This window comes from Anarhichas minor, unplaced genomic scaffold (genome assembly GCF_050575085.1).
Source record: "Anarhichas minor isolate MPS153535 unplaced genomic scaffold, ASM5057508v1 ptg000018l, whole genome shotgun sequence".
Classification (NCBI taxonomy): domain Eukaryota; kingdom Metazoa; phylum Chordata; class Actinopteri; order Perciformes; family Anarhichadidae; genus Anarhichas; species Anarhichas minor.
This window is the reverse complement of record NW_027466464.1, coordinates 8507575-8531809: the sequence shown is the minus strand read 5'-3', so window position 1 is coordinate 8531809 and position 24235 is coordinate 8507575. Positions and strand designations below refer to the sequence as shown.

The following is a 24235-nucleotide window of genomic DNA, read 5'->3' as shown; positions in this document are numbered from 1 at the left end:
CAAGCATATCTCATTTGATCAAATCTCAAAGCGTCCCTGCAGTTCTGTTGGTTACAGGTAATCTGTTTTGCTCGGCTCTGCTCATGTTTCCCACTGTCATTACATTTAACACAAGCTGTTGTATCCTTCTGCAACCTTCAAAAGATCCATGTGCACTTGGCAGCTGGATGTGTTAAGTCTTAGCTGTCAAGAAAATGTAAATGAAATGCATTCAAATATATGAAAATGGTGAAATGTTAACACTAAACTCACACCGGCGGACCTCTGTTGCACCTCAAACCTTCAGGAGTTATTCAAGCACAACAATTGGTTAGAAAAACACTAAATCTGTCTCCAAACACAAATCCTGAAGCACTTTTTCTGAAGGTGGAGACATTTTCACACTCAGGTGCACGGTGGCCTCAGGGTTCATTCCCAGTGGTCCTCTTCTTCACTACAATTCAAAGGGAAACTGTACTTTGTTGTTCTTTGCAGGTAAAGTTGGCAGTTTGTAGCTTATTTATCAGTCAGTAAGTAAGAAAACAAAGCAGTTCTGAAGCTTGTGTAGCTTGTTGTAAGTTGGTCCTATTCACTGACACATGGAATAGAAACCTTGAGGAGTATTAGAGAGAGGATAGTGCCATCTACAGGGCATGCAGCTCAAGTGAAGAGACATTTAAAGTATGTTATGGGCCAATCATCTAAAATGATATTCCTTTGACTGACTCTGACACCTCCAGCCAAAACAAACCCACAAGCGTAGAATTGAGATTCGCAAATGTCTTTATCGATTCACAAATTTAAAACAAACTTCACAAATGCTCCAAAGTTGTAAATATTAGGAATGCTTTTACTTTATTTTAAAATGTATAATTAATTAGATGTTTATGTTTACAGATTACAGATTTACTCATGGATTGTCGATCATTCACAAATATAGTATTGACAAAAAACCTTTTGCAGTTCATGCATAAGACCAGCAGATGTCAGTGCAGGATTAGTCACAGATTCAGCATCTTTATAGTGATGCAATGAAGAGCAAAGTGTTGTTCATTTTAGTGACTAGTCTTTACATATTTTCTTTTGATGTACTGTATACTTTCACAAAATATTTTTTACTTTTTTTCCCAGTTCAAACTTTATCTTCTTCCTTTTCTAATAATAATAATATTAATCAAAAATAATAAATGTTATTCGCTGAATTCAAACATTTCAGACTGCAATGGGGCAAATTAAATCAGACAATTGAATATAAAACAAAAATAATAATACAATAATAAATAAATGAAACAGGGAGCTAGCATTAATAACATTATTAATTATTGTCACAATAACCCACAACATTAACACTACTATTTATCAATTCATACAACAGACAACAATGTTATTGCCAATTAAAACGACCATATTCCCGACAGCCTTGTGTGTCTTCATTGATACGTATCACCACAGAAGAAGAAGCCACAGAAAGCTGCATTACGGTCAATTGAACCTGCCATTCATTGGCTGAGCATCTGGCGCGCGTCTCCGCCTCTCTCATCATTCCGATCGCTCGCTCCCGCTTGCGGATGCGCGCTGTCCCCGCTCCGCATCTTCCTCCGTCGCGGAAAAACACGGAAGATTAACCAAAACCCCCAACAATGGGAGGATTTAACGCGTAAGCAGCCGCTGCTCCGTTGCACTTCAAGTCAAACCGTACGCGTTTGGGGTTTATTTCCCCCCACCGTGAAAATGGCGACGGGTGCAGGCTGGCAGCCTCCGTGCAACACCAAATACAACATTACCCCGTCTCCAGCGTCCGGCATGTTCTACGACGGGAGTTTGACGCTGGAATACACCCAGGACCTGCACCTGAAGATGAGCAAGAAGATCGCGCAGCTGACCAAGGTCTGTAGGTGTGATGTGCACGATGCGGGACGTGGTGCCCAAAAGTCACGCAGAGCAGCCTGGGATGCGGATGGAGTAGTACGGCGGAGGCTCGTGCATGAGATGTAATTTGTAAACATGCAGATGGGGAAGAATGTGGTGCTATTTTATGCTTTTTACATGTTTGGTGCAGGTCAGCAGGTGTGATGCTGATGTTTTTTGTATTTTGGAGCAGGTTTGAGGATATTTCACTGCATCCCTGCAGGGTTCATAGGTCACCATTAAAATACCGATGCAAGGTTTGTTTTTCTAATAGGTGTTATGATGCATAGTTTAGAGGAAGTGGATGTGATGCATGCCTAGAAAGAGTTTTCCTGTGATTACTTACTACAGTGTGCAGGCTGCTCGTATTCTGTACTCTGCTTTTACTCTGCCTGCAGAAAACAGACTGTATTTCATGAGGGATTACACTGATACAGCTGAGAGTTTCCCCCAGATGTTTTGCCGTAATTGTACCCTCTACCCCGCCACTGTTTTACCCGTGCATTCTTCCTGCCATCACGGGGCGTCCATTGCTGCTCAAGGGGCCGGGGAAGTTATGTAATCTTGGAGGGATGCAGAGGTCTGGCTGCTTCTTTGTACTCCACCTGAAGCCAGTGTAGGAAACAGGGACGGCCGTGTCGCGCTGTAGTGGAAGATTTAAGGTGGCAGATACAGTTTACAGCATCTACGGGCTTTTTGACTTGGTGGGTAAAATGTAGATAAAACAGATTATGTGACAGCGCTTCTATAGGGGGAGACAAAAGCAGAGAGGACAGAAGATTTTACATAACAGGCACGGTGATACGATCACAGAATCAGACACTGTACAGTCGGATGAGCTGAGCGAACACACAACAGATAGATTGAAATTGTGGCTCTCCAGGAGGATTATCAGGCCGCGGTTTATTAAAATAGTTTGTAGTGGTGGAGAGATTGGCCGCAAACGACAGATTTAACACTCGGAGAATGTCTTTTTGACACGACTAGGTTCAGCACTCTCCTGTGTTTACATTGATTTCCTGCTCCTCAAACCAGAGAAATGCGGCTTCGATACCTGACAACCTGTCCCGGGTATTTGGGGCCTGCTATCAATCTTTTACTGCACAGACTAACTCGTCAAACTCAATTGAAACTCAACCGATAAGGCAAATAATTGTTGGTATGATCGGACGTGGCCGATAGGTGCAGCCTGGCTGAAGAAGAAGAAGAAGAGAATATAGTTAAAAATGAAGAGCACTTCTCTGCGTGGTGTTTCCAGAGTGTTTGCTTTTTAAAAATTGAAGGTGTTATGGCAGATGAATGTGTTTTTTGCTTGTGTGGGGGTATCTGCTGACTAGTGTTGCTCTTCTGTGGAAACATTTTCAGATGCTGCTCGTGTGTTTCATGTGTTGGGGTTGGTAATTCTTCCATAAACTACATCCTTGTTCTCTTTCAGTATGCTGCCGGTGGCTCTAACTCCATGTTTGCAGTGACGTGTGTGTGACTGCAGGTGCTGCATTGTTTCCTCCAATAATCGTCACGCAGCAGCGCTTTGAGCTCTTGCAGGCAGAAAGTAGGACAAAGTTGTAGAACACACGAGCGTCGTCCTTGCTTTGGACATTTTCAAAGGACGCATCCCACATTACCTTGCGATGGAGATAGATTAAACTCAAATGAATGAGCTAAGTTTCAGTTTCAGCTTCACAACGAAGAAGAGGTTTAACCCAAACTACCGACGGAGCGCCTGGCTATCTGATATCCACACTGAGCTTTTATTTCTCTCCCCCGCCTGCAAGCAACAAAGAGACCTGATGAGGAGAATAAACCCGCGGTCCAGGATCAGGACTGTTATTGTCACAGCTCTGATTGAGACTCTGTAGCTGCAAAGAACAAGAAACAACACATCCGGGATTTTGTCTTTCATACCATTACATCATGTCTGAAGAGTTTGCACGGAGCCACAAAGATGGCACGAAACATATATGGTATAATATTGAAACTCCTGATGTCAGAGTCAGAGAGTTGAACCCAGATTCCTGTTGCGTGCAATGTATTTGGGAGTGAGTCCTTGGAGCATCGGAGCATCGCGACAGCGACAGGAGGAAACAGATGCAAAGTGCCTTCACGCCACGACTGGGTGGACGATGTAAATGCACCGTGTGCTCCGGCTAATCGGTAACAGAGACCGCGTTGCCACCTCACGGAGTGTCTGATGAAGGGAAACCGTGGACTAAAAGCCACAAATGTCCGGGGATCCCATTAAGACTACAGCACCTCTGAGAATAGGACTTTCATTAATCCTTTAATTACTGAATATGATGGTAATCCTCTGGAAGCGAGCAGAACAGGGTTTTTGGTCGCTGCAGTTGTTCTACTTTCGACATCAGTGACCTTTTATTCTGAAGTTCAATCAACAGTGAAAGCGTCCGTCCTGGGTGCTCCATAGTCTCCATCACTCCTCACTCATCCTGCTCTATCTTTGGCATCTCGATGAGTTTTAAAGCTGACCATTTCAACGTCAACGTTTCGACGTCTTCCAGGTTGCCACTGTTGTCTGGCTGGATAAGCTTCTGAAGAACCACAGGACATTCAAACGTCCCTTTAAATCCCGGGATTAAACTCAGACTCAGCTGAGCTCGAGGGCTGTCAAGTCCATCGATCGTATAATAAATATATAATATGATCAATCAAGCTTATATCATCATGCAATCATCCCCAAAATCATGTAATTTATCTGTCCAAGGATACTTTTTTCAATCAACAAGTTTATTTTCATCTCTGGTCATTTGCTGAATTTCTTTTGCAACAGAATCACTTAAAGACACTGAGGAGAAAAAAACACAATTGCATTTATTTATGGAAAGCGAGCTTTAGACACAAATAGTAAATGTGAAGTTCCCTTACTCCTGGGAGAGAGAGAGACAGAGGGAGATACGGAACAACAAGGGGGAGAGATGAAAGGATGAAAGCAATAGGGAGAGGAGAGAGAGATGAAAGTCATTTAAATAATCACGTGTAAATGAGGGAACGCTTCTGTGGCTGACTTACTGCTGAGAATCAGAAGGCCAACATCTCTCAATTCTTCCACTGAGTGGAGGTAAATAACAACTGTCAGGAGGCAGACGAGCACAAAATCAATCACGTGGACACACTTTCATGACAGCATCTTCAAATGACATTATAATACCAATATTAATACATTTTATTTATAGAGGGGGGGGCTTCAAGGCCTCAGGATGCTACTAAGTGCTTGCCGTCTAAGCAGCTGGCACCTTTATTTCCGACAACAGATTTAGAGCGGCGGTGAGCAGACAATCGCTCCCACTTGTTCAGGTGTGCGGAGGAGTTTAATCCTCTCGTTCTGTCACAACCGAGGAACGTCTCGGAGGAGACACTCTGAAGCGCTTCCCTCTTTAGTTTCCGTTGGACGACATGTCGCGCAAACTCGCTCCCGTGAAGAATACTGGAAATACTAGAAAGTACTAATTACATGTGTCATCATGCCTCATGGAGGATAACAACCATGCACGTGTCCATTACACACCGTACGTAACTTCTCACCTCATCTTTAAGCGGAACATAATGTGGAGCTTCTAGTTCTGCAGGGCTGTAAATCAGCTGACCGTGACTGATATTAGGGGGGGGCTTCAATTTGCTGAAGCTTAAGCTGCTGCATATCCTTTACCTGCAGCACATATTACCTCCTTATATCCCTGAGGGAGAGCATGACTGACAAGATGTTATTCACTTAGGCTCGTTTTGTGGAGAGCGCAGCGGCTGGCAGACTCTCTGGTGACCGTATCCGAGAAGCATTTGAGATTCTAGTTCGTTTCTGTGTTTGTTGCGTGCACACTTGTCTCCTTTGCACCAACTTTGTTATCTGAGCTCCCGTCCTCTTTGGTGTGACTTGTGACTGTCTTAAATCAGTGTGCGAAAGCTATTTCTCTCCTCTCCTGATGTTATTGGTATGGATTTTGTTGCACTCTGAATGCAGAGCTGAGCTATCGATCTGACATTGAAACAGGTAATAAGAGCTTTATATCACGTCCTCATTCTCACGTCTGATTCCCTTCCTGTCTGCAGGTCATTTATGCGCTCAACACCAAGAACGACGAGCACGAGGAGGAAATTGAGTCCCTGAAAGATGCCCACGAGGACGAGGTAGGAGCACAACGGAGCACCGAACGCCTTCGATTACACAGACACCCTCACCGCTCCAGGAATAACAGATATGTGCTTAAATGTGATCGCATTAGAAAGTGGCAATCCTGTCACACTGCAATTTTTGGGTGTCCGACCATATTTAAGCTGTCTGCGTTTCTGTTTCACCTTCATTTTGAATTGTTCATCTTAATTGCACAGAGAGAAGACAGTGTCTTCTTAATTTCTACTTTTTTTCCCACCCACTTTGTATGTGGGATTTGGAAATCCCCCACATGGGGCAATGGAGCGAGATATTTCCGTGTTTGTTTTGATATCGCATCATATTGAATTCTTGTATCAAATTGTTTCTGCAGCTTTCCGGTATGTTAACAGTTGTTTGTTTGTTGTTCTCCTGCTGCTGCTCAGGTCCAACACATTGTGACCGAAACCAGAGACAAGATCATGCAGTACAAGAGTAAGATGGTGGACGAGGCGGACCTGAGGCGGCGGCTGGCCAGTCTGGAAGAATCTGTCGAACTCCACGAACACATGAAGAGACAGGTCGCTCACTGCTGCCGGGCAACACGTTCGGTTGTGCTGACTTTGGTTGCATGAATTAGCAGTTGTGTACTGTGTCGTGTCGTGTGAAGTCATGTAACGCGGCTGTTCTGTTGCTGTCAGGCTTTAGCAGAGTTTGAGATGTACAGACAGAGAATGGAGGATTCACAGCTCTGCACCGAGGCCCAGCACACACAGAGAGTGGTTTCTATGAGCAGAGAGGTAAGGCGTTACACACACACACACACACACACACACACACACACACAGACATACAAGACTAGAGCACCAGCATCTCAGACCAAAACTAACGGGCGCGTCATCCACACGTCCCCGTCCCCCCCTTCGCGTTCTCAGTAAGGTGTTACTTACTTACTTATCGCGGTCTCATTGTTCACAAAAACTTTGTTTTTGTGAACAATGCCAAGTGACGAGGTAAGTACAAGCAACAGGATGTACATCTGGGCTATTATTTCATTGGTTGGGATATCCATTTTAGTAAAATTAGTCCCATAGTCAGCTTGGTAAGAAGCTATTTCTTCGATCTGTCGAGTGACTTTAAATCCACGTAAAGTAATTACTGTCCTGCTAACGCTAGCGTTGCCTCAAACATCCAGTGAAATATGCTTTAGGCAGCTAAAGGTTGATGGTTTCAATTGAACGCCAGCGATCGGCTTCATTCTCTGCTCAGGACGCCGTTTCTCCACGATGTCTTGACATAACAAGTCATTGTCTGCTGCTATATTAATATTCAGAATCTCACATTTAGCGCCTTTAAGTGAGACGAAGCACAAACGTGCAAGCATGCCACCTATTTCCACCAGCTTTATGACTAATACACGCCATAATACGTGCAGTTCCACCGATATATACCACTTTTTTTTTTATTTAAAAGAATAAAACGTTCATAGATATTTTGACATAATTCTCAAAATCCGGCTTGTAGCTAATATTAATGGCCAAAAGCTTGACCGTGGGGGTGTTGCAAGATCCCATCTCCTCCGTTAAGCATCAGCATCTTTTGGTTGTACAATAAGCATAAAGCAGGAATTATATAAAGTTACAACAAAACAAAATATCAATCCTACATGACTACATAGCTCATGCCTCATATCATATCATCTACGCCTGCTTTTGTAGAGTCTGAAGGCAGTGGGCATGAATGAACTCCTGCGGTGTGTTTCGATGTGATGAGCCGGTGGCTGAATGAGCTCAGTTCATCATCAGTTCATCTATGTTGGGATTGGTGTACGTTAGCGTTGGCGTTGCCACTGCCTTCACACTGTCCACCCCCAGCTTGACCAAAGAGATGCCCTCTTTACCAACCTGAACGCGTCTGCCGCCATCACACCCCATCATCCCATCATCCCATTTTTGTATATTTTTTCCACCTCATGTCTGTCAGATCTTTTCGCTGTAACCGCAAACCCGCCATTTCAACGCGTCGGAGGAGCTGCGAGCATTTGTTTTGGCACCGAGGGGAAATAACAAATACGTTTACTGACAGCATAAGGTAATAGAATTAAATATTCTGCACTTTTCCAATTATTACAGAGGGATTTTTCAAGGGATGCTGAGAGCACTTAGCTTGGCACAGGTTGAGACCGAGTTGGCAGCAACACACACACACACACACGATTCAAACGGAATAGTTTATGTTTCGTGGTTTCAATAGGTGGAGGAGATGCGTCGGGATTTTGAGGAGAAGCTGCGGGCGTTCAGCCAGACTCAGGCCCAGTTTGAGGCGGATAAACGGCGAGCGCTGGAGGAGCTGAGGGCCACCCACCGCCACGAGGTGGAGGAACTCCTCAACAACCAGCAGAACCAGAGCGCCACCTCCACCGAAGACCAGGAGAAACTGGCCGAGCTCCATAGACAAGAGGTGGGCTAAGAGCGAGAGAGGAAGGAGCATAGATGTGTTCTGGGAGGATTGAAGCATGTTCTCTTTTGTGGAGAGTTTACACAGCAAGTTACTTGATGGAGTAATTGCTGTTTTGGAGGCTTATTAAGTGTTTTTGGCTTTAAAAATTGAAAAAATCGGGTTGTTTTGTTGGTGCAGTTGGTTTATGAATATAATATAAACCTGATGTGGTTATAATCTGGCCACGGGCCGTTGTTGCATGTCATCCCCTTGTTTTATTCCCATTTTTCCTTTCCTCTCAACTGTTAAATATCCAATATTTACTAAATATTTCTCGTTTAAAAATAACAGATATGGTAAATGTGCTCAATATATATTGTGCGGTTCTCATTCCAAAGCTTCCTAAATGTGCAGTGGCGGCATCTGAGTCGACGTCCTCATTTACCCGTCTCTCTGCGCAGGTGGAGGCACTGATGGAGAGGGTGGAGGAGATAACGAGGGATAAGGTCCGTCTGGTGGAGGAGTACGAGGCCAAGCTGGGCAAAGCTCAGGAGTATTACGAGAGGGAGCTGGAGGCCATGAGGAGAACACACCAGCTCACCACGGAGAACCTGCTGGCCTGGAAAAGGACAGAGGTAAAACAACAACATATCGGTAAACAAATGACACACAAACTAATAAAAGGTGGCATTAATACAGCAGATGCAAGTTTAATGGCATTTTTTTGGGTCAGAGGGGGCAGCAAAGGTGGCAAAGGCCAAGTCCAATCTTTTTCTCTCCCTGAAGCTCCGTCTGCTGCTTGTTGCAGGATTTGTGTTCATGTCTCAGGGTGAATCGATGTCATTCTCTGCTCCTGTGAAGGTGGAGCTTCGTAAGGAGTTCCAGGCTCAGGAGACAGCGCTGCAGCGCTCGCTGTCCAAGCTGAGGAGTGAGCTCCAGAAAGCGCACGAGGAGGCCAGGGAGAACCGAGACAAGACCAACAGACTGCAGACGTCGCTGGCCAACGCAGAGGGAACCATCAAGGTGTGTGTGTGCGTCGATGGACTCACTGCATTGTTCTTCATGAAAATAGCGCTAAGACATGCTTTTGCTGCTCATACAAACTTCTTGTATTTACAGTAGTCTGCGGGTTGGGAAGTGGGCTAAATTGGATGAAAACAGTTGCAGAAAACAAAGACCAAAGTGAAAGCCTCTGGGCGAAGACGCTTTTCAAGAATCTCGTGTGGTGTGCTCTGATGGTCCTGCAGGCAAATGTGCAGAGTCTTGAATAGCTTTCAAGCTTCATGTGACTCTCAGGCTGCAGTGGGAGAGATATTACGAAACTGCTGAATGTTGGATTGCTGTGGTTATAGTTGTGGGAACATCTGCGCGTTTCTGTGTGTGCGCTGCAGAACCTGCACAAGCAGCTGGAAGAGGCCATCCAGGACGGAGAGATCTGGGTGATGCAGCTGAAGGACACCGAGTATGAACTAGACGGCAGCAGGGAACGAGTTCAACAGCAGGCTACTGAAATCCTCCATAAAGCCAGTAAGATGTTCCTCTGGCGTTACAGTGTGCACAGATGTTTTGCCGACATTTTAGGTAAACTGAGAAACCGAGCAATTGTTTCGCAACAATAAGGGCCAGACAACTAGTTATTCTTTATTATTAGACTCTGTCTCTTATTTTATTCTTGCACCTGATCATATCTCACACGGATCACTCTAGAAATACACATTCTCTGTCAAAAACAACTCATTCACACATGGGATATGGTGCATATGCATCGTTTATACACGTGGCCCCACGTCGGATTATAGCGCTCAACATGTTCTCCTTCCAAAACACTTTAAATTGGCTGTTCACAGGTCAGATTGGCTCCTTGCAGGCCACCCAGATGTCCCATGAGGCGACCATCAGGAGCCTGGACCAGGAGCAGAGCCGGCTGAAGGACAAGCTCAGCCGGCTGGACGAGGAGATGGAGGCTCTGCTCAACCAGAGCCAGGCCTCCAACGAACAGCACAAACAACAAGTGCTGAAACTCGAGCAGGTGCTATGAACCCTCCCTTAGTCCCAGTCCAGCCCGAAGAGGAAAACGGGTCGTTAAATCATTTCAACGTTTCTCATCCTCCTTTGCTTCCCCCTCAGTCTCTGCGTGAGGAGCACCAGGGTTATGAGAAGGAGCTCTGCAGGCTGAGAGCGCACTACGAGGAGGAGATGCATCGCTTCAAGGAGGCGCAGGTCAGAGCGCTGGAGGAGTTGGAGGGGAAACACCAGGCCATGAGGGAGGAGGCCCAGCAGGAGAAGGAGGACGAGACGTCGGTCCTCATGACGGTTCGTCAAAACAGTTTCAGAGCTTGTTTGTCTTAACTATTTATTGATCGTTTTCCCTTTTACGAAAGCAGACATCTCGGTTGAGCTGATACGTAGACCCCACGCTGGTAAAACACTGAAAAGGCCACCGTTTTTATAGAAAAACAGCAATTACATCCAACTCCTGAGTGTCGCTCTCAGGGTTTCGTATCTCTCTTTTCAGCGCAGCACCATGAGCGATTACATTTCCTCCTCAGTGCAATTGGCCTCAGTCTATTAAGAAATATGTATCCCTGAGAAATGAGCCGCTCGCTCAGCTGACTGCACACATTTAATTAGGTTAACATTAAGACTAAGACGTGAAAACAACATCGCTCTCTCCCCGTGTTTCCCTCTGCGGCTTTCATCCTGTCATGTCTTCTCCCTTCTTTCACTCCTCATTCGCTCTCCTCTCTACGCTCTCCAATACGAATGACCTCCTTTGCGAAGAAACACAGATCAAATGACACAGTTTGAATTAATTCAACCCTGATTTATTTTACCGCAACAGCGTTACATTACCAACAACAGATGCTTGTAAGCGGCTCGGGGAGGATTGTGCTGTTTCTTACTCGTCTGTATTCTCCCGTGGGCTTACTCGCCCTGCGGTGATGTGTTTCATGTGCGGATCAAGTGTGCTGTTGTGATGGAAGCTACTGGCTCGTCCTACAATATGTCCACACCCTGTGATTTATATTAGCAGAGGAGCAGAGTAGTCATGGGGACAAAGCGATCTTCTCAACACAAATCGCTCTTTTTTTGGTTTTCCATCAGCAGAAGTTGTGGATAGTTTTTTTTTTTTGGTACCACCTTGGTCGAGGTTCCAAGCGAGCTGAGCCGATAGGCGGAGTCAAAACCCTACAGACCACCGATTGGTCAGAGAGAATTGGGACAAATGAAAAGCCAAGCTAGTGTCAGATTCCGAATCGGAACCGTTTATTTGCCACGGTATGTTTTCTATGTGTTCGTCATGAAGACATACGAGGCCCAGTTAATAATCTGTCACTTCTCTGAGAGCCCTCTCCCCGTAAATACATAAATAAACTCATAAGAACCAGTTGAGTCAGTTTAGATTTCCCCACGTGGGCCCATGAGGTCGGGCTGACGATGCAGGATGATATCACCAGAACCGTCCAGTCGCACGCTGACAGGAGAGCGGGTTGTCGTTTTCTGATTGGTCAGCAGTATTTCTATTTCCCCCCCCCCCCCTTGGAATGGTAGAAGAGGAGGAGCGCTCGTTTTTTCTCCCGCTTGCAGCCCTTTACAGCACATTACACCCGGTTTATTCACGCTCGGATGGCTCCACCTGCATTCAGCGGCCATTAAGAATCCCATTCATACCGGAGCGTGTTGACGTCCAGTAGAAGTGAATTGGCTCAGAGGCACGAAGGCAGCATGATACATCACTAGCACAGAGTAGCTCCCTGCATTGTGTCTCAAAAAGACTATCCCTTCAACATCACAGCTTATTTTCTGCCTCTGATATGATTACACAGTTTTAAATAATTGTGAGCTCAATGTTCTCCCCCTGTCTCTTCCGATATCTCTCCTCTTTCATAACATTTCTTCTTTTTTTTGTCCCCTTTGAGCTCAGACGTCCAATGCTGTTTGAAGCTGACTGCTAATTGTTTGATTTTCATTGACATTAAATCCTGCCTCCAAGCTAAGCCAGAGTGGTGTGTGAGCATGCAGGGGGGGGGGGGGGGGGGGGGTGTTTATAGATCTCCCTGAAATTAAGGAGCGACGGAGAGAGGGGCAGTGATGAAAAAGGAAATATTATGTAAGCCGGAGCGATGCTGCGCCTCGTCATCTTTGAATTAATGTCTGTTTTCATACAAAGAATAATTAGAGAGGATGCAGGAAGACGGAGAGGAAAGAGAAGATGAAAAGTGTCGTTTTTAAAACGGCGAATTTGATCTTCATCATTTGATCTTCATCTTTTTTTAACTTTAACGTCTGTCAGCAAGATATTAACGAGTTTCTAAAACCGAGGCAATACAATGGCTAATTCTACAAATTGCTTGTTCTGTATTAATTCATAATTCACCACAATCTACTTAAAGCAATTTGAGACGGCAGCAGAATCGAGGCTTTGCGGTCATATCTCTCTAATCTCCCTGCTGCCGATCGTTCTTCTGTGGATGTATATTCATTAATTAAATCATCTGATGGGTTTGTTACCAGACGGAGGTAACTATGACGCGGTAAACGGTCTTGTCTTTAGCCGTTAGTCTGGACTCTGGGCGTCGCTGGGCGTTCATTTCTACAAACAGATATGCAAATGAGGGCAGAATCGGGAGGTTCTGGTGTCATTTTGTAATATTGCTGAGTAGAGCAAAAGAGCAGCACCAGGTTACCACTATGGCTGCTATAAACAGTTACTTTCACGATCGCTTAATCCGCTTAGTCTGATTAATTGTTTCATGTATGAAACATCAGAATTCCTAGAACTGAAGGCGACGTCATCAAATCTCTCTAGTATCCCACGGGGGACATGCCGACACTCTATTTCTCATATAATATGGATTAAATATATACATTTGTATGTGAGGATATTGATTGCAAACTCTCTGTGTGTACAGTGACGCATGCATTGATCTACGGCTGCGTGATAATCAGAGTTCAGATTAGTTGTGCATTCGCTAAATTAGCATTTCTCCAGCGTATAAAGGGAAACATTTGATACAACTGAAATTATTAGCGCTTGAACTCAATTTCACCATCTGTCTCTGAGGATGTTATGGTGCTGTTTATCCAGCAGCACATGTGATTTCTAAAGAACACGCTGAAAATAAAACACATCCACTCAGCGGATGAATGAAGAGCCGAGGCGAGAAGAAGTAGAAGAGTGAGCGTTTCATAAGAGACGTTCAGCGAGGCCCAGAGAGGATTTGGTGCCGTGGTTTGAAGGATTATAGAAAGCGTTTGGTTGGTTGGTTGGTTGGATGAGATGGCCTTTTAAGTTTGAAATGAAAACTCCTTCATTCAGTCGCCGTGCTTCACACTCAACAACTGCCTCAACTCCGTATTACGGCACCAATGGGATTTAAAGTGGCTTCTTAACTCCCGTCCTTTTTTAGAGATTATACTTTCAGAGGGAATACCGCAGGAATGAAAGGAAAGAGCGGCAAGGCCTTCATAGTAAACATTGGTTCGTTTCCTCTTCTTCTCATCCATCTTTTCCTCCTCTTTCTTTTTCCACCTTTCTCTTCCTTCTTCTCCCCAGAAAATGAGTCAGGAGTTCGAGATCAAGCGTCTGTCATTGGAGGAGCAGCGAGACCGCCTCCAGCAGCAACTCGACAACTTGAAAGAGGAGCTCTCGGCCAAGCTCAATATGGCCAATCAGGAGGTGCGGAACAGTAACAGAATATTTCGGATGTTTTGAAGTGCGGTTGAATGAGGTACCGCTCCACAGTCGGTGTATTTAGAATATCTCCATCGCTTTACTTTGCCGGCAGAACGAAGTTGCTGGTCTACCGTTTGTTTTTTTTGTTCTTGTGGGACTTTGGTGATTTAAAGAGTTAGTTTAGATTCATCTAAGTCACACGATAACACAACCTAATGAACCAATAGAGGCGTCGGAAAGGGCTGCACGACGAACTTGGTTTTGCTGTACCTCATACTTCGAAACATCCAAACTATCCCTTTAAGTCAACTCTTCTTTGAGTCCTAAAACGTAACCAATCTTCTGATGATGATGATGATGATGATGATGCGTTAACCTCTCTGTTGATCTCTTCAGGTGTCCCACCTCCAGGAGCTGGTGAGGGAAGGCGAGCAGAACATGGGTTCAGCTCAGACGCAGATCAGCTGTCTGAGGGAAACGCAGGAGAAACTCAAGATTGAACTTGACGCTACTAGAGCTCGCGTCCGAGAGACCAGCAACCTGCTCACTGACCTACAGGTGAGGGAAGTGCAGAGGAGTGCCTGAATACAGCTCCATAGATCCCGTCATATTTGTCTTTAATTAAGTATGAATGTTCTTCTACCCCAAGGAAAGATTCCTCCATTATTTATTAATTATTGGAAACTCTATTCTCCATATAAGTTAAACTGTAAGATTGCCTGTAGACAAATTTCACTTTTTTGCAAGTTCAGCTGAAATACTATCACGGTTAGCGCTAATAATTCTCTGGAATTAATTCATTGGAAGCGTAACAATTGAGCTCGACTTTACTTATAATGAGTAGTGAATACAATTCAATCTTAAGTCAGTAACAGTGACAGTAAGTCTATCAAATATGTCAGCCGGCCAGCCAAGAACAAACCTGAATTCATGGCGTTTGCTGACGGGTTCAGCAGGAAATTAAAGTGTAACTAGATGCTCCGAAGTTTCGAGGAGGGAGGGAGCGAGAAAGAAGATGGAGAGATGGGAGAGAGGAAGAACATTTTTGAACGCAGGAAATGGGATTGAACTGAGACATAAGTGCAGCACTGAAGGCCAGCTGTGAGATAATGATGATGAGGCTATTTTGAGTTGAGTGGTCCTGTGTTTGAAAAGAGAGACGAGAGAGGCGGGAAGATTATGCGAGTGAGTGTTCGAGAGAGACCGGTCGTTGTTTATTCACATTATTATTATTCGCAATATTATTAGATGTTGGCAGCTGTTGGGGAAATTGAAATGAATTGAACGTAACAAAGTCAACAAACACAAACATGCACAAAGATGAAGTTAGAATATTTAGTCAAAAAGTTCACAGCTGGTGGAAATTCACACATGGCCAATAAAAGAGACAGAGGAGGACAGAGAGACTGAACGAGGAGCGATAATTAGAGCCCGGCTTCTATAAAAGGAGAGGATTTGGACGGTTAAAAAAAAGGAGCACCGGATTGTATCTGGTGTTCACACGGAGCCAGCTGAGCCCGGCTTCCCGGTGAATGTAGACCAGCTATTGTTCAGCGGGAACCCTCGAGTAGCTTATTGCTTTTATAAAACGACAGAAAGAAAAGTACCAAAGTACAAAAAGTTCAGCTGAACTTTTGTCAATTCATCGTAAGAAATAGAAACAATAATCCAAGAGTGAGTGTTTGAAAAGTGTTTATTTAATAAAATAGAGGAGCAATATCACAGAGAACATATTTCGCTTTATTGAAATGGAAAATGTCTTCTTGAGCATCATTTCTGGGATCCTAAACACTTTCACCTCGAAGCCGGACGGAGCTTTTCGGTCTGTTAATGAAGTCTTTAGCAGATAAACCCCACAGCCCTCTTCGGCAGCAGGAAACGGCTGACCCGGTGAAGTTAGTTTCTGCCTGGGAACCAGCACATTATAAATGCCCTGTAGCGGTGGCATTATAAATAGATGTGGAGGTGGGCTTTGTGAGTCATCCGACGCTCAGCTGCTCAAATGCTGCATCGGGTCAGCGACAGCAATTTGAGGAGATTTGCTTACTTTCAGGAGCTTCGCGTTGTTATTGTTGATGACTCGGCACTCTGTCACCGAGTGTCAAACTCTTTATTGGACCAGGGATTATAATTATTTAAGTACATACAGTTTAAAAGTGTCTAAAAAATAGTATAAAATTAATTTGACTTGAAATACAAATGACGAAAGTTTATCCTGAGACAATGACACTTTTATTTATTATCTTAAGAAAAGATAGAAGCTATAAAACTTGCCTAAAACTATATTAGAAAACCTGACTATTTGTGGGGCAATAGAATCATAAAAAGTGTGTTTCGGGCCGAATTTTATCTGTTGACTATCCGAAAAGTAGTCCCTTACAGGGGGAAGGAAGGCATGCAGGACAACAAAACAAAAAGAGTATTTTAATAAAATGTGTGCGCCTGTTTGTGTTTGCAGGAGGAGATCGAGACCCAGAGACAGCAGCATGACGCCAGAGTGATGTCCATCAGAACAGAAGAGAAACAGAAGATGGACAAGATGGCGGATGACTTGGACCAGAAATGGAGAGATGCACTGCGGTAAAAAAACAAAACAACAGTCCTCATACGTGTTACACTCTCTGTCGGCCTGTCAGTCTCACTTTCTCCTGTTTTGCTCGTCCCATTTGTTCTCTCGATCATCTCTGTCATCTCTCGCCCACACACGCGTGTTGTTACCACAACAAGTCGACTCATGGATATTAATAAGAAGAAGAATGGAAATGAACACAATCGGAAGCGAGGGGATGTTTGCAGATATCCTTCAGCAGGAGAAAAAACGAAGCAGAACAAGCGTGAATCGAATAAATCTCATTACGCCTCCCTCCGCAGGGAGGAGGTGCGTCTGCTGAAGGACGAGCTGGCCGAGGAGTACGAGGCGGACAAGCAGGCGGCGCTGGCTCAGATCTCCCAGCAGAAAGAACTGGAGATGATGGCGGCAAGAGAGGGCTGGCAGAGGAAGGTGGAAGACCTGCTGGAACAGGTGAAACACATGTACTCGTACTGCTTAAAGACACAACACAAGGTACGCACCACATGAACCGCCGCGCTGCGACCACCGATTTAGATTGTTCACGCACACCTGGCAAGGTGCAGGTGCGCCGTCTTGTTTCGTGCACATGCATGCAGTTGTTCTTTGTGTGTGTGTTTGCGGTGATAATAGCGGACACACTCTCACAGGCTTTGCATCCTCCGACTGATGCCGTGAACAAACCCCTTCACCTGCTTTACGATTCACATTATTCTCACAACATTGAATCGGCCTGAAAACACGAAAGGATTTAACTTCTCTTCCTGTGCTATTTTTGTCCAGTTTCTCTGTTCATCGCCAAAAGCGATGCAAGAATGAAAAAAGAAACGCAGCTTCTGTTTTTTAATTAGTTTCTTTCCTCCCCAAAGCCCATATCTCTCCTCATACACGTATATGTAAGCTGTACATGCATAGGCGCTTTATACACACACACACACACACACACACTGGAGAAGAAGATCATAGTCGAGTTCTCACAGCTGCAGTTGCTGGAGAATCCCTCTAATGGGAGTGAAAGTGGAAATTAGCAGAGGCTGCTCAGGTCAGAATTAAAGCTCTGTAGCAACAGAGAGAATCATTTGAAGCTGGTTTTAAAGCTCAGACGCTTGTCTACTTATCCTCACGCACCCATCCGCCCAGAGCACGCTGCCTCTGGGTAATTCAGAGCTCAGCTGAGTCACAACTGAAACCAGAAAGAGGCTCGCCCTGATTCCGCCGGTGGCATCAGATAAACATTTTGTGGCAAGCTGCAGCCTCGCTTGGCGACTTTTCAGACGCCCTCGACGCCCCGATACGTAACAGAGGAAGCTCACGGAGAAAGTTAAAGAAACGGTCTGACTCGTCCGTCTGATTAAAGTGTATTATTCATCCTTGGTTTGGAGGCAAAGCCCATGTGGCTCTGTGGTTGATCTTGCCACGGTGTTGGATATCAGATTCTTTTCTTATTTAGATGATAATCCTTTCGTCTACAAAATGTCAGAAAATGGAAATTGAAGATGGGCAGGGAGCAGAAGGCCGGCCCTTTTACATTCAATAGTAATAAAGTGAGGATATTTAAATCTGTTGCATTAGCTTTGGTAACTGTGTAAACGTGAATCACAGCGTTTTAAAGTGATCGTGCAGAATGGCTGAAAATAAACATCAAACAATGTCACAGACCAAATACCTAAGGAGCTTACACACTCTTTGTGTTTGTGTGTGTGTGTCTGTGTGTGTTTCGTCTCATCAAAGGCCTTTTTTATTTTGGCTACATGAAGGCGCAGCCTGTAGTGTACATGAGTGTGTATGCTAATGCTAGAATCATTACATACATATGCACAATTGAAGTAAATGTTGAGAAATATATAAATAAATCAGTAATTACAACTGACAAAATTAATAAGCAACAATTATAAAACAATCAAGCTATTTTTAACCATAATAATGCTCTTTTCATACCTTATAGCTCATGCACGCACACATTTTGCACCTCGACACGATATATAAATATTCACACAGATGAGACTGCAGGACGAAGACGAAGACGAATGGACACACAGGTACAACTGGAGTGATCTGCACTGTAATGACCTACTTTCAGCAGCTCTGGAGGCTCAGAGACCGTCACACGCCACTTCACATGCTCGGCGTCGCGCAGCTCTGTGACTCTTCACACATGAGCCCCGATTGAAACTAACAGCTGTCAAAGTGACAACAGAACATCTCTTGTATGATGGATGACTTCTCAAATGTATGAAAATACAAAAATAATCCATTTTATCAGACGTATATTGGACACAGGAAGGGAGGACACTCTGCACAGGTCACCTGTCCGTCTTTTTAAATCCATACCCAGCGTTGAACCCCACGCACTTCATCCTCTCATTTTAAAACCATCTTACCTTGCAGGCCCTAATGTAGTACTCCTACAGCCCTAAATCTCTGCCGGGGATTTAGCTGCTGCAGCTTGAGGAAGGAAGAGTGGCGTGTGGAGGACCAGATCCGTCAGTCTGGGCCCCTAATAGTCTCAATATCTCCTCAAAACAAAACTGTTTTTGTGTGATGTGATGTTACTCGGCTCTGTGTGCTGTCGCTCGCTGTCTGACGAGCTGTCGGCGCATTGACATGAGCGGCGAAATCTCCGGCTACAGCTCTCAGTATTTGGCTCGTATCCATGTGTCGATACCCCCCCTGATGCTTCTATGTTTTGGCACATTGACCGGTCCATATATTCTTTTTTTTATCCGTCTCTCCATTTCTTTACATACTCAGATGACTGTTTTGCTTTTCAGTATGAACACCAGCAACTATATCTGCTTCTCTTTGTGTTTTTGCCTCTTTTCTCTGTCCAGATCTCTCTCTTGAAACAGTCTCTGGAGCTGCAGTTGTCTCAGTCCCAGTCAGCCCTCCAGCAGCTGCAGTCTCAGTTCAACCAGGAGAGGGAGCTGCTGAGCCAACAGCTGAAAGGTAAGCAGGCCTCTCCTCTGGGGGGGGGGGGGGAACTGCAGCTTCAAGCCGGCAGCAGCATGCAATCTGACCATGAAGGTTTTCATGAAACACGTCGTCCGTCTCGTTGAACGGCGTGTGTTTGTGAACTCTGTTTGTTTGCAGAGATGCAGAGAGAACATCAGAGGCGAGAGCATCGATTACAGGAGGCTCACTGCTGCGCCCTGAGCACCATGGAGGAGGCCAGGCAGCACCAGATAAGGGTATGATCGGGTACACGTGAAGCATGCGTGCGTGTATGTGTGCATTCTTTGGCCGTATTACTCGTGAGTCTGTGAGTGATGGTCTGCAAAACTACCAACACAAGTCTAAACAGTCTAAGTATGTGGGTATATACGTATATTAGCTTCATCTACTTTAATTCCTCCCATTCCCTCGTGAAGTGACATTGAAAATGAGCCGTCGTGTTAATAGCTAATGGTTGACTTTATGGTTGACGCTCAGATATAATCACATTGCACACATTTCTCACTGCCTCATTGAACAAAATGATTATCGCACCGAGGTGATGTGTCAGGTACCTTTTTAATGTTAACGATGTCACGGGTCACATAATGCACCTTAATGGAAATGAGGCAGTTCAGTCGGTGTGATTTCATGACCGCTAAACTAAATAAGGCGTCTTTTTCATATTTCTTTATTAATAATACTTCTCACACCACTGATTATGTGGCGCATTAAGGCTGCTTAGTGGGTTTAGCATCTATCATTTATTTTGTATGTAGTTTACATAACTTATGAGCATTCTCCTCCAAATGGAACAAATGTTTCACAATTACATTCTTCATACTGATTTTCCTGCAAGTTTCCGATACACAATATTGTTCCAATGATTTGATGCTTAATTCTGAGTTTTGTTACTACCTTGGTGGAGCTGAACCAAAGTCAGCTATTTACTGTGGTGTTTCCTTTATCCAGTGCATCGTGGGACAAATAGTGTCCAGCAGAATGCTCAAAATAGAAGCGGATTAAGTCTGAATACGGACTTTTTTGACTGTAATTACTTGTCATTCATTCATTTTCACTGATGAGAATTTGTGCAGAATTGGGACACAGCTACAGTGGTTATTCTTGCTCATTGTTTGTCTTCTAGGTTTAATTTTCCGACGACGCGGCTTCATAAATGCAATGATTTCTTTCCTCCTCAAATATTACAATTACAAATGTCGCCACATGGGGGAAAAAAATTGTATTTTTGATCGGTTATATCGATGCTTTCCTGCCCTCTGCCAGGCCCTGGAGGAGCGTCTGAAGCAGGAGCAGAGGGAGGAGGTCCATGCTCTGAAGGAGGCCCACAGGAGGACCTTTGACATCCTGAGACAGCAGTCAGACCAGGAGCTGCAGACGCTGCGATTTGAGCTGGAGGACGAGGGGAAAGCCAAGCTGGGTAAATGATTATACACACAAACCAAATTGCTGTAGTTTAAAGAAAACACGGATGACTCTTCTGCCTTCAGCAAAGATGTTTCTACCCGCGGTGATTATGTGTCTACCTGCTGCGTTGATGCTTATTCCCGTAGTGATCTTTAAAGAACTAGAAGGAAGCACAACCAGCCTTGAACAAAGTGATGCAAACCTCTGTTAGTAAGAGACTCATTGACAAACTTTAATGGGATTAAATCAGCAGATTGCATTGCAAGATCCACCATTGTTTTTTTTATATCTCTTCTCACAGTGATGTCACAGTTTCTTCCCATGATGCTGAGATGTTGCTTGACGTTTCTCCTCTCTGTCCGGCAGCATCTCTTCGGGCAGAGCTGAACCACCTCCATGCTGCGTCCATAGAGCATCTCAAGCAGCTCCACCATAAAGACAACACTTGCGTCAAACGAGATCTAGAGAGCGCGATGGATCACAGCCACCAGCAGGTAGCTGTCTGTTTTCCTCTTTGTTTTGTTCTTCCTGCACGTGAGCTGGTTGACATCTTCATGGCTCTCTGGATTTCATGTGTTTCTTCTAGGAGCAGGAGCTCCTCGCTCGTCTCTCAGACCTGCAAGCGGAGCTGTGTTCCCGAAGCAATCGCATCACCGATCTGGACCATGAGATCCACTCTCTGAACGAGACCATCGACACTCTGACCAGAGAGCTGGAGATAAAGGGCAAAGAGGTGCTGCGGGTTCGCAGTGAAGCTAACCATCAGATAAGGTACAAAACAGCAGAGCGGTTCCGTAGCCAGACATCGATTTCACAATCATTTACAGACTCACGTAATTCTCCAAATGATATGTTTTGTCGGTCTCTGCTCTAGGGCCCATGAGCAAGACCTTTCAAAGAGACATGAGAGGGATCTGGGGGAGATGAGCATACTCCACCACAGAGAAACACAGATCATGCTGGCTGACTTCAGCAAGGCCCAGGAGGTCCTCAAAGACAAGATCACTGCGCTGCAAATACTGTAAGTCATTGAGTCTGTTGTGTTGCTCCTTTTGGGCTTCCACTGTGTTTCTGTGTCTCTGCTGGTAGAACTCATTGCTTTCTCCTTGTCGTGACGTTATCGAACCTGCTTCTGTACGTCGCGTTTGTGCGTTCAGGCTGCAGGGGACGGAGGACAAGCTCCGAAATAGAGAAAGCCGACCAGAAGACCTGCGTGTTATCGCAGAGCTCAGAGAGATGGTCACCGAGAGAGAAGCTCTGGTGAAGAAGCTGGTGGTGAGTAGACCGGGTGGCGTCTGGGGCGTAAAACTCCTTCTGAAAACGTCCTTTTGTTGCATATCAATGAACTCAGTACAAGTACCTTTAAAGTCTTGTAAATATCTTGGGTCGTCTTTTTCACAGGACGACAAGAAGTTCTACCAGCTGGAGTTGGTCAACAGAGAGACGGGCTTCAGCAAGGTCTTCAACTCCAGTGCCAACGTCGGTGTGATCAACCCTCTTATCAAGGTGAGCGATCGCACGCTGAAACACAGACCTACGTGAGGCCGAGTTCTCGATGTATATGACCACTGGTTTGTCACATTTTATTTTTTAACCCTAGTTCATGCATTTTTATTTTTATTTTTATTTTTTTTAGAAACTTAATCAATCACAATATGACAAAAATTCAAAAAGTACACCCACACAGGGCCTAAGAGCACCAAGGCAGCCACTGCATGCAATTTAGCAGTCATCCACCTTCTGTATGCAGTTGCCAAATAATACTATTGATCATTATTCGAGGTAATAAAGGTCGCTGTCATGATTATTTATCTACATTGTACATCTATCCTCATATTGAAATTGATCCGCAGCAAAGCCATGCAGTGAGGGAGAAGGGCTGTTCAGTTACTGCACCTTACACACTGTAAGAAGAGAGCGTCCTTGTGCTTGATTTTATTTGTTATTGTCAATATATTTGATCCTTACCTTAAATGTCTCCTATTTTTTTGAGCACTATGAGTCACCAAAGCACAAAATCACCCCATTCCACACAGCCTCACATCAGGTTCGTGTTAGAGACTGATCTCTGTGCACGCAGTCTTCATACCTTCTGTTTTATCGCTCAGAAACAATGATGCTTGATTTCAGCCTCATAACAACATCGGTCCTCTCCTTCTGTCCTTTCCTCCTCCTCATGCTGTTGTTGCTCACGACATCCGGCAACGTTCACATCCCATGTGCAGGATTCGAACATTTCTGACTTCGGCGATTGTGTGTCTCTTGTGATAAGTTGCAGTCTTGCGATTGCCCAACTGTAGCTCTGCCACTGTAACTAGGTCACAGGTCCGGTGTGTCCAGCTTTGGATTTCTCTCCATGTTGAAGCTGTAGTGGGAGCGAGTTTCTCTTTTCTTTTTAGCCTTTCCCAAAGTGTAAGAACTGGATGAAACTCTGTGTTTATCTGCATCCAAGCTGCAGTCGTTAGCATGTCCAGCTAACTAGCTTACTACCTACAGTGGTAACCAAGTGTTACTTCAAGGCCAAGGAGCATGTCGTTAGCTTATAATGCGGGGTTACAGGATGCTACTTTACCAGTACTCTAGGCAGTCAGCTCTCTGATTCGTCAGCCTCCTCCCACCATGAGTCATGAAGGAGAGGAAGAGGAGGGACGGGAGGTGGAGGTCCCTCCCCAGACTCAGGAAAGCCCTTCCGCTGTTCAGCCCTCTTCCTCTTTCTCCTCAGCATCCTCTTCCTCCTCCTCTTCCTTCTTCTCCTCATCCTCCACATCATCCCATGCCAAGCCTTGCTCTTCCTCATGCTCCTCATCCTCAGGAAGCCCTGGTGCAGCATCAGGGCCTGCAGAGCTTTAGGAGGTGAGAACCAATCTGTCTTGCTGCCACTGCTGCCCTCCGTTCACCTTTACTTCACCGGGAGTCAGGGCGGGAATCACCAGATGTTTGATGCCCCGACTGTCTGTGTAGCTCACCTCACTCCTTAGTCACCCTCCCCAGAACGCTGCAGTCTTTCTCCATCAGCTCAGGGTCAACATAGACATATAATGAAGATATAATCTCATCTTGATCCATAATGCTTTATCATCTCATTTTCCCCTTTTTGTATCATTGAACTATCACACATCGTAGACAGACTCTTCTTTGAAATAGACTCTCATATAAAAAGGAACCAACCTGAAACTCTGCACTGACGAATCAGTCTCAATGG

The 24235-nt window shown here is 44.9% G+C and overlaps 1 protein-coding gene across 1 annotated transcript; it reads left to right on the top strand.

Annotated features, from left to right (window-relative positions):
• Nucleotides 1–1710: 1710 nt before the first annotated feature.
• Nucleotides 1711–23469, top strand: LOC142952952 (protein FAM184A-like). Its single transcript, XM_076095001.1, has 22 exons — nt 1711–1866; nt 5950–6027; nt 6436–6570; nt 6691–6789; nt 8243–8449; nt 8890–9063; nt 9290–9451; nt 9820–9955; nt 10276–10457; nt 10556–10741; nt 13986–14108; nt 14502–14663; nt 16564–16685; nt 16977–17127; nt 19506–19620; nt 19765–19862; nt 20893–21046; nt 21400–21527; nt 21620–21804; nt 21908–22054; nt 22191–22308; nt 22435–23469. Exons 1-22 carry the CDS (start codon nt 1711–1713, stop codon nt 22573–22575), a joined length of 3159 nt encoding a protein of 1052 aa, XP_075951116.1. The 3' UTR covers nt 22576–23469.
• The last annotated feature ends 766 nt before the right edge of the window (nt 23470–24235 follow it).